This window comes from Hypanus sabinus, chromosome 4 (assembly GCF_030144855.1).
Source record: "Hypanus sabinus isolate sHypSab1 chromosome 4, sHypSab1.hap1, whole genome shotgun sequence".
Taxonomy (NCBI): Eukaryota; Metazoa; Chordata; class Chondrichthyes; order Myliobatiformes; family Dasyatidae; genus Hypanus; species Hypanus sabinus.
The window spans coordinates 168,675,839-168,690,239 of record NC_082709.1 but is presented as its reverse complement, the minus strand read 5'-3'; the positions used below and the strand labels follow the sequence as shown (position 1 = coordinate 168,690,239).

Genomic DNA, 14,401 nt, shown 5'->3' with positions numbered 1-14,401 from the left:
TTCATCCCCCCTCCCACACCCACCCACCCAACTTAACCCATCACCTCCCAGCTTCATCCCCCCCTCCCACACCCACCCACCCAACAACCCATCCCCTCACAGCTTCATCCCCCCTCCCACACCCACCCATCCAACTTAACCCATCACCTCACAGCTTCATCCCCCCTCCCACACCCACCCACCCAACTTAACCCATCACCTCCCAGCTTCATCCCCCCTCCCACACCCACCCATCCAACTTAACCCATCACCTCCCAGCATCCCCCCTCCCAGTCCCACCCTTAACCCATCCCCTCACAGCTTCATCCCTCCTCCCACACCCACCCACCCAACTTAACCCATCACCTCCCAGCTTCATCCCCCCTCCCACACCCACCCATCCAACTTAACCCATCACCTCCCAGCTTCATCCCCCCTCCCACAACCACCCACCCAACTTAACCCATCACCTCCCAGCTTCATCCCCCCTTCCACACCCACCCACCCAACTTAACCCATCACCTCCCAGCTTCATCCCCCTCCCACACCCACCCATCCAACTTAACCCATCACCTCCCAGCTTCATCCCCCTCCCACACCCAGCCACCCAACTTAACCCATCACCTCCCAGCTTCATCCCCCCTCCCACACCCACCCACCCAACTTAACCCATCACCTCCCAGCTTCATCCCCCCTCCCACACCCACCCACCCAACTTAACCCATCACCTCCCAGCATCATCCCCCTCCCACACCCACCCACCCAACTTAACCCATCACCTCCCAGCTTCATCCCCCCTCCCACACCCACCCACCCAACTTAACCCATCACCTCCCAGCTTCATTCCCCCTCCCACACCCACCCACCCAACTTAACCCATTACCTCCCAGCTTCATCCCCCCTCCCACACCCACCCACCCAACTTAACCCATCACCTCCTAGCTTCATCCCCCCTCCCACACCCAGCCACCCAACTTAACCCATCACCTCCCAGCTTCATCCCCCCTCCCACACCCACCCATCCAACTTAACCCATCACCTCCCAGCTTCATCCCCCCTCCCACACCCACCCACCCAACTTAACCCATCACCTCCCAGCTTCATCCCCCCTCCCACACCCACCCACCCAACTTAACCCATCACCTCCCAGCTTCATCCCTCCTCCCACACCCACCCACCCAACTTAACCCATCACCTCCCAGCTTCATCCCCCCTCCCACACCCACCCACCCAACTTAACCCATCACCTCCCAGCTTCATCTTCCCTCCCACACCCACCCATCCAACTTAACCCATCACCTCCCAGCTTCATCCCCCCTCCCACACCCACCCACCCAACTTAACCCATCCCCTCTCAGCTTCATCCCCCCTCCCACACCCACCCACCCAACTTAACCCATCACCTCCCAGCTTCATCCCCCCTCCCACACCCACCCATCCAACAACCCATCACCTCCCAGCTTCATCCCCCCTCCCACACCCACCCACCCAACTTAACCCATCACCTCCCAGCTTCATCCCCCCCTCCCACACCCACCCACCCAACAACCCATTCCCTCACAGCTTCATCCCCCCTCCCACACCCACCCATCCAACTTAACCCATCACCTCACAGCTTCATCCCCCCTCCCACACCCACCCACCCAACTTAACCCATCCCCTCACAGCTTCATCCCCCCTCCCACACCCACCCACCCAACATAACCCATCACCACCTAGCTTCATCCCCCCTCCCACACCCACCCATCCAACTTAACCCATCACCTCCCAGCTTCATCCCCCCTCCCACACCCACCCACCCAACTTAACCCATCACCTCCCAGCTTCATCCCCCCTCCCACACCCACCCACCCAACTTAACCCATCACCTCCCAGCTTCATCCCCCCTCCCACACCCACCCATCCAACTTAACCCATCACCTCCCAGCTTCATCCCCCCTCCCACACCCACCCATCCAACTTAACCCATCACCTCCCAGCTTCATCCCCCCTCCCACACCCACCCAACTTAACCCATCCCCTCACAGCTTCATCCCTCCTCCCACACCCACCCACCCAACTTAACCCATCACCTCCCAGCTTCATTCCCCCTCCCACACCCACCCATCCAACTTAACCCATCACCTCCCAGCTTCATCCCCCCCCCACACCCACCCAACTTAACCCATCACCTCCCAGCTTCATCCCCCCTCCCACACCCACCCACCCAACTTAACCCATCACCTCCCAGCTTCATCCCCCCTCCCACACCCACCCACCCAACTTAACCCATCACCTCCCAGCTTCATCCCCCTCCCACACCCACCCATCCAACTTAACCCATCACCTCCCAGCTTCATCCCCCCTCCCACACCCAGCCACCCAACTTAACCCATCACCTCCCAGCTTCATCCCCCCTCCCACACCCACCCACCCAACTTAACCCATCACCTCCCAGCTTCATCCCTCCTCCCACACCCACCCACCCAACTTAACCCATCACCTCCCAGCTTCATCCCCCTCCCACACCCACCCACCCAACTTAACCCATCACCTCCCAGCTTCATCCCCCCTCCCACACCCACCCACCCAACTTAACCCATCACCTCCTAGCTTCATCCCCCCTCCCACACCCACCCATCCAACTTAACCCATCACCTCACAGCTTCATCCCCCCTCCCACACCCACCCACCCAACTTAACCCATCACCTCCCAGCTTCATCCCCCCTCCCACACCCACCCACCCAACTTAACCCATCACCTCCCAGCTTCATCCCCCCTCCCACACCCACCCACCCAACTTAACCCATCACCTCCCAGCTTCATCCCCCTCCCACACCCACCCACCCAACTTAACCCATCACCTCCTAGCTTCATCCCCCCTCCCTCACCCACCCATCCAACTTAACCCATCACCTCACAGCTTCTTCCCCCCTCCCACACCCACCCACCCAACTTAACCCATCCCCTCACAGCTTCATCCCCCCTCCCACTCCCACCCACCCAACTTAACCCATCACCTCCCAGCTTCATCCCCCCTCCCACACCCACCCACCCTACTTAACCCATCCCCTCACAGCTTCATCCCCCCTCCCACACCCACCCACCCAACTTAACCCATCACCTCCCAGCTTCATCCCCCTCCCACACCCACCCATCCAACTTAACCCATCACCTCCCAGCTTCATCCCCCCTCCCACACCCAGCCACCCAACTTAACCCATCACCTCCCAGCTTCATCCCCCCTCCCACACCCACCCACCCAACTTAACCCATCACCTCCCAGCTTCATCCCCCCTCCCACACCCACCCACCCAACTTAACCCATCACCTCCCAGCTTCATCCCCCTCCCACACCCACCCACCCAACTTAACCCATCACCTCCCAGCTTCATCCCCCCCTCCCACACCCACCCACCCAACTTAACCCATCACCTCCTAGCTTCATCCCCCCTCCCACACCCACCCATCCAACTTAACCCATCACCTCACAGCTTCATCCCCCCTCCCACACCCACCCACACAACTTAACCCATCCCCTCACAGCTTCATCCCCCCTCCCACACCCACCCACCCAACTTAACCCACCTCCCAGCTTCATCCCCCCTCCCACACCCACCCACCCTACTTAACCCATCCCCTCACAGCTTCATCCCCCCTCCCACACCCACCCACCCAACTTAACCCATCACCTCCCAGCTTCATCCCCCCTCCCACACCCACCCACCCAACTTAACCCATCACCTCCCAGCTTCATCCCCCTCCCACACCCACCCACCCAACTTAACCCATCACCTCCCAGCTTCATCCCCCCCTCCCACACCCACTCACCCAACTTAACCCATCACCTCCTAGCTTCATCCCCCCTCCCACACCCACCCATCCAACTTAACCCATCACCTCACAGCTTCATCCCCCCCTCCCACACCCACCCACCCAACTTAACCCATCCCCTCACAGCTTCATCCCCCCTCCCACACCCACCCACCCAACTTAACCCATCACCTCCCAGCTTCATCCCCCCTCCCACACCCACCCACCCTACTTAACCCATCCCCTCACAGCTTCATCCCCCCTCCCACACCCACCCACCCAACTTAACCCATCACCTCCCAGCTTCATCCCCCTCCCACACCCACCCACCCAACTTAACCCATCACCTCCCAGCTTCATCCCCCCTCCCACACCCACCCACCCAACTTAACCCATCACCTCCTAGCTTCATCCCCCCTCCCACACCCACCCATCCAACTTAACCCATCACCTCCCAGCTTCATCCCCCCTCCCACACCCACCCACCCAACTTAACCCATCACCTCCCAGCTTCATCCCCCCTCCCACACCCACCCACCCAACTTAACCCACCTCCCAGCTTCATCCCCCCTCCCACACCCACCCATCCAACTTAACCCATCACCTCCCAGCTTCATCCCCCCTCCCACACCCACCCATCCAACTTAACCCATCACCTCCCAGCTTCATCCCCCCTCCCACACCCACCCACCCAACTTAACTCATCCCCTCACAGCTTCATCCCCCCTCCCACACCCACCCACCCAACTTAACCCATCACCTCCCAGCTTCATCCCCCCCACCCATCCAACTTAACCCATCACCTCCCAGCTTCATCCCCCCTCCCACACCCACCCACCCAACTTAACCCATCACTTCCCAGCTTCATCCCCCCTCCCACACCCACCCACCCTACTTAACCCATCCCCTCACAGCTTCATCCCCCCTCCCACACCCACCCACCCAACTTAACCCATCCCCTCACAGCTTCATCCCCCCTCCCACACCCACCCACCCAACTTAACCCATCACCTCCCAGCTTCATCCCCCCTCCCACACCCACCCATCCAACTTAACCCATCACCTCCCAGCTTCATCCCCCCTCCCACACCCACCCACCCAACTTAACCCATCACCTCCCAGCTTCATCCCCCCTCCCACACCCACCCACCCAACTTAACCCATCACCTCCCAGCTTCATCCCCCCTCCCACACCCACCCACCCAACTTAACCCATCACCTCCCAGCTTCATCCCCCTCCCACACCCACCCATCCAACTTAACCCATCACCTCCCAGCTTCATCCCCCCTCCCGCACCCACCCACCCAACTTAACCCATCACCTCCCAGCTTCATCCCCCCCTCCCACACCCACCCACCCAACTTAACCCAGCACCTCCCAGCTTCATCCCCCCTCCCACACCCACCCACCCAACTTAACCCATCACCTCCCAGCTTCATCCCCCCCCACACCCACCCACCCGCATTAACCTATCACCTTCTGGCTTGTACTCCTTCCCCTCCCCCCACCACCTTATTCTGGCTTCCACCCCTTCCTTTCCAGTCCTGATGAAGGGTCTCGGCTCTAAACGTTGACTGTTTATTCCTTTCCATAGATGTTGCCCGATCTATGGAGTTCCTGCAGCATTTTGCATATGTTATTAAGAACAAAAAACAAATTATTTCTGTTGCCGTTTTGTAACTATTCCTAGGCCCATAGTTTGTGTTTTGGAAGCTGACCCTTTTAACCTAATAAGCTTTCACTAACCATCAAGCAACAATGATAGCCCCTGCCTGCTGCCTTTGAAAGATAAAGTGCATGTGACTGGTTTATCTCCAGTAGTGACATGAGAGATTCTGCTGATGCTGGAAATCTAGACACACGCCCACACACGTTCAACTGCTGACTGCTACAAAATTCATGGGCTCAGGGACTTGGACTGTCTTTTCTCGTGTGATTGTATTCCACTCTTATCTTGTAAATGCTACATGTGCCTTGTGCTGTGTGTGACTGTTGGTACTGTGTTTTGCACCTTGGCCCCAGAGTAACATTTCCATTTGCCTGTATTCATGGGTGTTCATGTGTGGTTGAATGACAATTAAACTTGAACCTGCTGAGTTCCTCCAGCATTTTGTGTGTGTCGTATTTCCAGCTGAGATTTTGCATTCAGCTCTTTGGAATGGGTCCTGCAACTTCTGACTCGGGGGTGGGAATGTTACCGTCTGAGCCACTGCTGATTGATACTGTGTACGAATTTGTAATGGCAGATTGACCATGGGGAAACGTTGGGATTAAAGCCTCATCTCTCCACTTTCTCCCAGGGTGTGATGACTGTGGGGAGTACCACGACTCAGAATGCCCGGAGCTCGGTCCACTGGTGACTGTCAGCGACTCTTTCGTTTTGAGCAGGGCTCGGTAAGGACTGCACCAACTGGTGAAATGAAAAGCGGAGCAGCAGTTCATTGTGTTTAGTTCTTTGATTTTTATTTTTGAGATACAGCATTGGTATGTCTTTAGACTGTGGGAGGAAACCCACACGGTCATGGGGAGAATGTACAAACTTCTTACAGACAGCGGTGGGAATTGAACCTGGGTCGCCTGTACCTTAAAGCAGTGTGCTAACCACTACGCTACATTACCTATCTAGAGGAAAGATATCAATAACATTGAAAGAGTGCAGAGAAAGTTTATAAGGTGTTGCTGGGACTTGAGAACCTGAGCCATGTAGGCCTCCGTTAGTCTCGATAGCCATGGATTTGCACCTTGGAAAGTTTCCAGGGCGCAAGCCTGGGCAAGGTTTTTTTAATGGAAGACCGGCAGTTGCCCAAGCTGCAAGTCTTCCCCCCTCCATGCCACCAATGTTGTTCAAGGGAAGGGCATTAGGACCCATACAGCTTGGCACCAGTGTCGTCGCAGAGCAATGTGTGGTTAAGTGCCTGGCTCAAGGACACACACGCAGCCTCGACCAAGGCTCGAACTAGCGACCTTCAGATAACAAGCCGAATGCCTTAACCACTTGGCCACGTGCCAACACACAACCCGTGTCATAGGGAAAGGTTGAATAGGTTAGGACTTTATTCTCAGAGGGTCGCAGGATGAGCAGAGATTTCACAGAGGTATATGGAATTATGAGCAGTAGGTAGGGTAAATGCAAGCAGACTTTTTCCACTGAGCTTGAGTGAGACTAGAACTAGAGGTCATGGGTTAAAAAATGAAGACTGAAATATTTAAGGGGAACACGAGGGGAAACTTCTTTACTCGAAATGGTGCAGTGTGAGATGAGCTGCCAGCAGAAGTGGTGGATACGTATTTGATTGCAGCATTTTAGAGAAATTTGGATAGGGATGTAGATGGGAGAGGTATGGAGGGCTATGGTCTAGGGATGGGTCGATGGGACTAGGCAGTATAATAGTCGACATGGAACAAATGGCCCGTTTCTGTGCCGTAGTGCTCTATGACTCTCTGACATGGAAGTAAACTTTCCCCCATTTGTCCCAGTGTGTTGCTGAATGAAAATCGTACCAGTTTCCCAATACGCCAAGATGGGTCCCGGGCGAGCCCCATGCCATATCTCACTCCTGGCCCAAACTGCTCTTCCACCTGACTTGTTCCTATTCCCTTTCAACATGGGAGGCCATTCAGCCCATCAAGTCTGTGCTGGCTCACAGAGCATCCTGCTTCCCATGTAATCTTCTTTATCAAGAGTACTATCGTGCCTGAGGCTTTCCAGATGTTAGATAGCACTTCCTGTGGCAGCTAATTTATGGAAGAATATCGTGATTCTTAGGATCCCTGATTGTCTGTTATGGAAAGTATTACATACTTGTTTAATCAATAAATTTCTAGTGACCTGTGCTGTTCCAGTATTACTGTAAGCTTAACAAAATGGGTCCAACTCTAATTACTGTGGCTTACTGTGGGGCAAATTCAAGTGGTATGTTTGATTCCTGAGGATAGATTCTTGCCATACACTCGTTTGGCAACAATGATCTGCTATGTGGTTAGACTAACTGCACTTACTGACTGAAAGTTAGACCAGCTTGTCCCTGGCAACATCTTCACCATTTGAGGATTATGAGAGCCTGCCTTAGATTAGAAAGGCATAACCACTAATAGCTGTCTGTCCTGAATGCATTCTTTTCCAATATCTCAGTTAAGATCAAATATTTTATGGTCTTTCTGTAACAAGTTTGAAATGCTAAATGATCTGATGGGCTGTTTCTGTTGTTTTCAAGGCACAGTATTGTGGTTATTGGCAAGAAACTTGTTTTTCTCACTGTTTCGCTCTCTTTGTGCACTACTAATTTAATTATGTGTTATTTATAGAAATATTTTGTGTATTGCACTGTATTGTCGCTGCAAAGCAACAAATTTCATGATGTACTGCATGTCACTGATGGTCAGTCTGATTCTGACTCTGACAAATGTTGTAATTTTGTAATGTCCAGGTCTTCACTGCCATCCAGTTTGGAGATTAGGCAGCTGGAAGATGGAAGTGAAGGGGTCTTTGCGTTGTCTCCTCTGGTGAAGCGCACACAGTTTGGACCATTTGAAGCCAAAAGAGTTCCCCGGCTAGAGAAAGAAAGTATGTTTTCTCTGAAGGTAGGTTGCGCATTGACCAATCAGCTGCTCCACCTTTGTTTAACGAGGGTAAAAAGTTTGGAACATGCCAGAGTTCTCCACTGTTAGGTTCCTTGCTTATGCAGAGTTACCTAGTCTTATCCCAGGGGCTATTAACCATATAACAATTACAGCACGGAAACAGGCCATCGCGGCCCTTCTGGTCTGTGCCGAACGCTTACTCTCACCTAGTGCACTCAGCCCATAACCCTCCATTCCTTTCCTGTCCATATACCTATCCAATTTTACTTCAAATGACAATACCAAACCTGCCTTTACCACTTCTACTGGAAGCTCGTTCCACGCAGCTACCACTCTCTGAGTAAAGAAATTCCCCCTCATGTTACCCTTAAACTTTTGCTCCCTAACTCTCAACTCCTGTCTCCTTGTTTGAATCTCCCCTACTCTCAATGGAAAAAGCCTATCCACGTCAACTCGATCTATCCCCCTCATTATTTTAAAAACCTCTATCGTCCTCCCTCAACCTTCTACGCGCCAAAGAATAAAGACCTAACTTGTTCAACCTTTCCCTATAACTTAAGTGCTGAAACCCAGGTAACATATATATTCAGCCTCTTGTGAAGGAGCAACTTCCATTTATGTGGTGCTAAACCAGGTTGGAATGTCCAGTTGAGATTTTTTTAAAAGATTAGCTTTATTAATCATGTGCATCGAAACATACAGTGAAGTGTTTGCCTCAAATCAAATCAACAAGGATTCTGGAAATGTCACCACATTTCTGGTGCCCAACATCAGCTTCTTCTTGGGCCCTTAGCTGCCAGTGTCCATCGTTCTCTGTTCTGAGCCGGTTTCTTGAGGGTGACTACAAGTGGCCCAGTTGTCAAAATTCAGCCTCTCTCTCCTCCACGTGTTCTTTGGATGTCCCTTTCCCCGCACTGTCTGGTTGGTTAGGTGCCCAACGTGGCATGCGCACAATATAATAACCTTAACCTGTGTGTTTTTATAATGTGTAGGAAACTGGAGCACCTGGAGGAAACCCATGTGGCTACAGGGAGATGGTACAATCTCTTCAAGTTAGCGGTGGGAATTGAATCCCAATCTTACATCCAGGGCTGTAAAGTGTTGTGCTAACTGCTCTGCTAATATGTCGTCCTCTATGCTACGCTGCCATGAACGATTGTATCTAGTGATGTGTTCTTAAAGATTGTAGGAAATTTAAGACCCATTTTACAGATAACAAACTTCCAGAACAGCAGTGACATGACCAGGTAATTTTTGTTGATGGAGTTAAAATGGCTAGTTCTGCACATGACATCTGGTGTAGATAAGGTTGAGCTCTGCCAGAATCTATGTGTAGTTTAGTAACTTGCCACAGTTTGCTGTCCTTACTTTACCAGTAAAGAGCCAGTGGGCAGGATGAAATTGGCCATTTAATCATGAGCAGGTGCACTGAGAGTTCAAATCTTACGAAAGGTTCAAAAAGTTAGGTGATGATAGAGAACTAGAAGATTATAAGGCTAGCAGGAAGGAGCTCAAGAAATAAATTAGGAGAGCCAGAAGGGGCCATGAGAAGACCTTGGCAGACAGGATTAAGGAAAACCCCAAGGCATTCTACAAGTATGTGAAGAGCAAGAGGATAAGACGTGAGAGAATAGGACCTATCAAGTGTGACGGTGGAAAAGTGTGTATGGAACTGGAGGAGATAGCAGAGGTACTTAATGAGTACTTTGCTTCAGTATTCACTATGGAAAAGGAACTTGGTGATTGTAGGGATGACTTACAGCGGACGGAAAAGCTTGAGCATGTAGATATTAAGATGGGATATTAAGGGAAGAGTATAAAATGGAGAAAAATCATCAAGGAATTAAATTATTGAATTTTTTATCAAAGCGTTTTCTGGTTACAAATGCATGTGATTGGTGGCACAAAACTGGAGAAAGATCACGTCTTTCCTTCCCAATTATACGGTTTGGGATGAGGTAGAAATATGGACCTGGATATTCTACTGTATGTCTGCTTTTTTGGTATTGCATGTTTAGTTTAGAGCGAGTGGCTTCTGATTCATGTTTGGTACATTCCCCTTCCTGCTGTTTCCTGTTGACACGTGTGGCTCGAGATTAATGGAGAACACAGACACAATTGCGCGAGCTACAGCCCACCTACCTCCCACATATTCACAGCTGTCCAACCACCAATGGTTTTGCACTTTATTTCTTTTCAAGATTTGCAATGCCCATGACCTGCTGATCTGACTGATGCACAGACAAAAAAAAAACCCTTCCCTTTCTGGTTTTCTGAATGCTGGGAGCCTTGTAGGCTTCTCCTAAGAAGCTGGGCAGCACAAAACTCATTTGTCCAGTCACATTGGAATTATCTCTGAGTGAGCAATCAAGTTCCACCTCACATTGGGTAGCGTAGTGGTTAACATGGTGCTCTTACAGTTCGGGGGGCACTAGAATTCAGTTCCTGCGCTGTCTGTAAGAAATCAGTAATTCTCCCAGGGGACTGCGTGAGTTTCCTCCAGGTGCTCTGGTTTCCTCCCACAGCCCAAAGACGTACAGCTTAGTTAATTGGTCATTGTAAATTATCTTGTGATCAGGCTGGGGTTAAGTAGGTGGGTTGCTGTGTGGCATGACTCAGCAGGCTGGAAGGACCTGATCTGTGCTCAATCGCTAAATAAACTTTCCATACTTTATCCCCACATCCTGGTAACTTGCACTTTGTTGAATAGATGTCCAATTACTTTTTGAAAGTTATGTATCTGATTGAAAGACCCTTTTGGGAAATATTTTCCACACAGTGAGAATTCACTTTAATTCCTCTCTAATGTTAATCTGCCAACTATTTTACATCTATGACATAGTTACCAATCCACTCCAAAGGGAAGGTTTCTTTCTACCTGTTCTTGAAAACTTAAGATAATTTTGTATAGGTTTATTGGGTCTCTTTTTTTTGCCCTTTTTGTTTGTTCCCTCGACTTATCTATCCTGGGCTTATTTTTCTCGAGTGGTGATGAATTTGACATCTGAACTTACAGAAACCAATGTTAACAATTATTCCATAAAAATGGACAGAATGCAGCAAAGTGTGATTATAAAACTCCATGAGTGATTGCAGGCAGCAGTGGAAAACAGTGCAGGGAACATTTATTCCGAGCATTCTTGAACGTAAAGTCAGCCAAATTAAAAATTTATTGATCCACCCAAAGTGGTCAGCATTAAAAATGGATTGAAAGACTGTACTTAGAGACATGTCAAAAGAGAACAAATGATCTGTGGATAGTGCGTGGTAGGGCTAGTAGAGCTGCTGCCTCACACTTCTGGTTGTCTCAGGTTCAATGCTGGCCGCAGGTGCTGTCTGTGGGGAACGTGAGGACATGGGATTCCTTATGACCACATGTGTTTCTTCTTGGTGTTCTAGTTTCTTCTCATGACCCTAAGGTGTAGGTGAGTAGAAGAATCTGGAGGCAGTTGAGAGGAAAATGGGAAGAATGAAAAAGGATTAGTGTAAATGAGTGCTTGATGGATTTGGACTTGGTGGAACACAGGGCCTCTTCCTGTGCTGATTGTCTCCTTGACCTTGGCAGTCTCACTCTGGCATCAATTTCACTTATTTGGACAATTCCTAATGTTTTTCCAAATGTTTTCCCTCTTTTTTTCTATCTAGTCGTGATCCGCCAATGAGATGACTGTATTATTTTGAGATTTGTGTATGCGACAAGCTCACAGCTTATTTAATTTTGAATGCAAGGTTTTCCAGAAGGACGGGCCTGATGTTTGCTTTGACACCACGAATGAAGAGGACTGCAACTGGATGATATTCGTGAGACCTGCAACAGACTACAGTCATCAAAATCTCACAGCTTATCAACAGAGCCATGATATTTATTTCAACACGCTACAGGTACAGAGGTGCTCAATGACCCCAGATCTGAGACAACTTCAAAAGGATTAGAGCAGAATGGGAGCCCATGGGATTGGATATATATTCTGCTCCAGTCAGTGTTAACGGCTGAAATGTTGAATTTGTGGTTCATTGTCACTGAGACTTCAACCTGCTGTCATCATCTTAACAAAGGGAATATTCCCACATTTTCACAATTGGTTACTTGTAAAAATGGAGTTTGAGTTACTAAACCGTTTATTTAGAAAGGGGATGTTGGCATTAATATATCAACTTTCGCAATCCTGACCTGTCCAAAAGCTTTTTACAGTTAAAGCATTTTTGTGTAATGCCTTTTGTAGTGTAGAAAGTGTAGCAGACATATTGCATGCAGTAAGCTTCTGCAAATAAATGCAATATTAATTAGCTAATTTATTTTTCTGATGTAGGCTAGGGAAAAAATTATTGACCAAGGTTCTTCAGATACTGCCTACTTCTTTTCAGAGTAAGATCCAAATGTTGGTTTGTTGTCTGCCCAGAAAGTGGCACTCTCTCACTGTCCTAGTGGATCAGCCTGGTCTTTTGTGATAATGCCTTTGGTTGCACCCTGGAGGTAACAGAGTGGACAGGGGATGTGGTTCTTCCTCACCCCTACTGGGGCATAGGCTGCCAACAACAGGTCACCAGAGTCCTCTGGCCTGGGCCAGACTTTCAGGTTGTTCCCCAAGTATAGCCCATCTTCCGAAGATCCTCCCTCTCCCAGGTATGAGATCTTTGGAGCTTCTAGTGTTTCTGTGGCTCTTTTTGTTTTACAAGATGGGGTTTCTGGCCCATGCCCAACCCTCCTCCTCTCTCAGCCATGCTTGGGACCGTCCATGGTGGAGTTTGGACTAGGCTAGTTCATCAAATGATTTCTGTAACTCTGCATGTTTCAGTGAGAAGGTTCTGTGAGATGTGTTGGCTGTGGCTTAGCTTGTAGCAATTCTGCAGCTGAGCTGGAGATTCATGATGCAAGTCTCCATTCATCACGGAAATCTGCTTTGACAGTCCACGATTGTGCTAAGAATACCCAATGAAATTGCATGTGCTTCCTTTTGTTAAATTGATACAATGCTCCTCAGTTGGATGTAAGCAATTCAAATAGTGTCAGACAAGTCATTCTAGTATTTTGGTCTATATCAATCTACAGTATCATTGAAACAGATTGGTTGACCATTATATTGTCATCTGTGAGAGCTTGCTGTGAGTAAAATGGTGATTTTTTTTTTCTCCCTGCATAGCAGCTGTGATTGCATCTTAAAGCTACGTTAATGGCTACATTGATATCGAAGCTATGTTAATCCCAATCCTGGTGAAGGGTCTCAGTTCGTTGACTGTATATTTCATTCCCTAGAAGCTGCCTGACCTGCAGAGTTCCTCGTGAGTGTGTTGCTTAATGAAGACAACGTGTTGAGGATTCAAGCTTCAAAATAGATTTATTATCTAAGTTGTGTATGCCGTACACAATCATGAGATTCGTCTTCCTGCAATCAGCCACAAAGCAAAGAAACAGCAGGGAACCTGTTCAGAGAAAACATTAATCACCCAACGCGTGAAAAAAAGAAAAACAAATCACTCAAATGGCAAAAAAGAATAAACGAATAATGCACGGAATAAGAAACATCAAACCTCAGAGTACTGGAAGTGTCTCTGAAGGTTCAATGTAGTTCTATTTAGCGCTGTATCATTTTTTGACTGCAGGCCGCAGATCCAATCAGCACCGAAGTGCCCCGATCAAAATCGCGCAAAGTAGCAATAAAAAGGTGTAACCAGAGCCAAGTACAAAATGAAATGCGGAAACCTCTAAAAATGAGTTCAAACCACAAACCGCCCATAACCCAAGACTCCTACACCTTCACACACTAAATGCTGGTGGAACACAGCAGGCCAGGCAGCATCTATAGGGAGAAGCGCTGTCGACGTTTCGGGGCAAGACCCTTCCTACACCTTCATGATAATGGATTCCTTATGCATTGAGAGACGTCATTCCCATTTATCATCTCTTTAAATGGGCAGTCCTTTGTTCATAAATTCAAGCCTCTCGTTCTGTGTTCTCCCCATGAGGGGAAGAAGTTTCAGTATTTATTTTATTGAGACTGCTCAGGCTCTTGGACTTTGAGAGCTTGTTCTTCTAAACACTAATGAAT

General features: G+C 49.5%; 1 protein-coding gene across 3 annotated transcripts in view; it reads left to right on the top strand.

Annotated features, from left to right (window-relative positions):
• prdm15 (PR domain containing 15) overlaps window positions 1-14,401 on the top strand; it is an 81,208-nt gene that overhangs the window by 12,417 nt on the left and 54,390 nt on the right. For all 3 annotated transcript variants that reach the window (XR_009511872.1, XM_059968746.1, XM_059968745.1), the window contains exons 3-5: window positions 6,074-6,167; window positions 8,201-8,354; window positions 12,084-12,236. Coding sequence is in view for 2 of the 3 variants with exons in the window: in XM_059968746.1 (XP_059824729.1) it covers window positions 6,074-6,167; window positions 8,201-8,354; window positions 12,084-12,236 (401 nt within the window). In the remaining variant the exon portion in view is untranslated. The remainder of the gene's footprint in view (window positions 1-6,073; window positions 6,168-8,200; window positions 8,355-12,083; window positions 12,237-14,401) is intronic.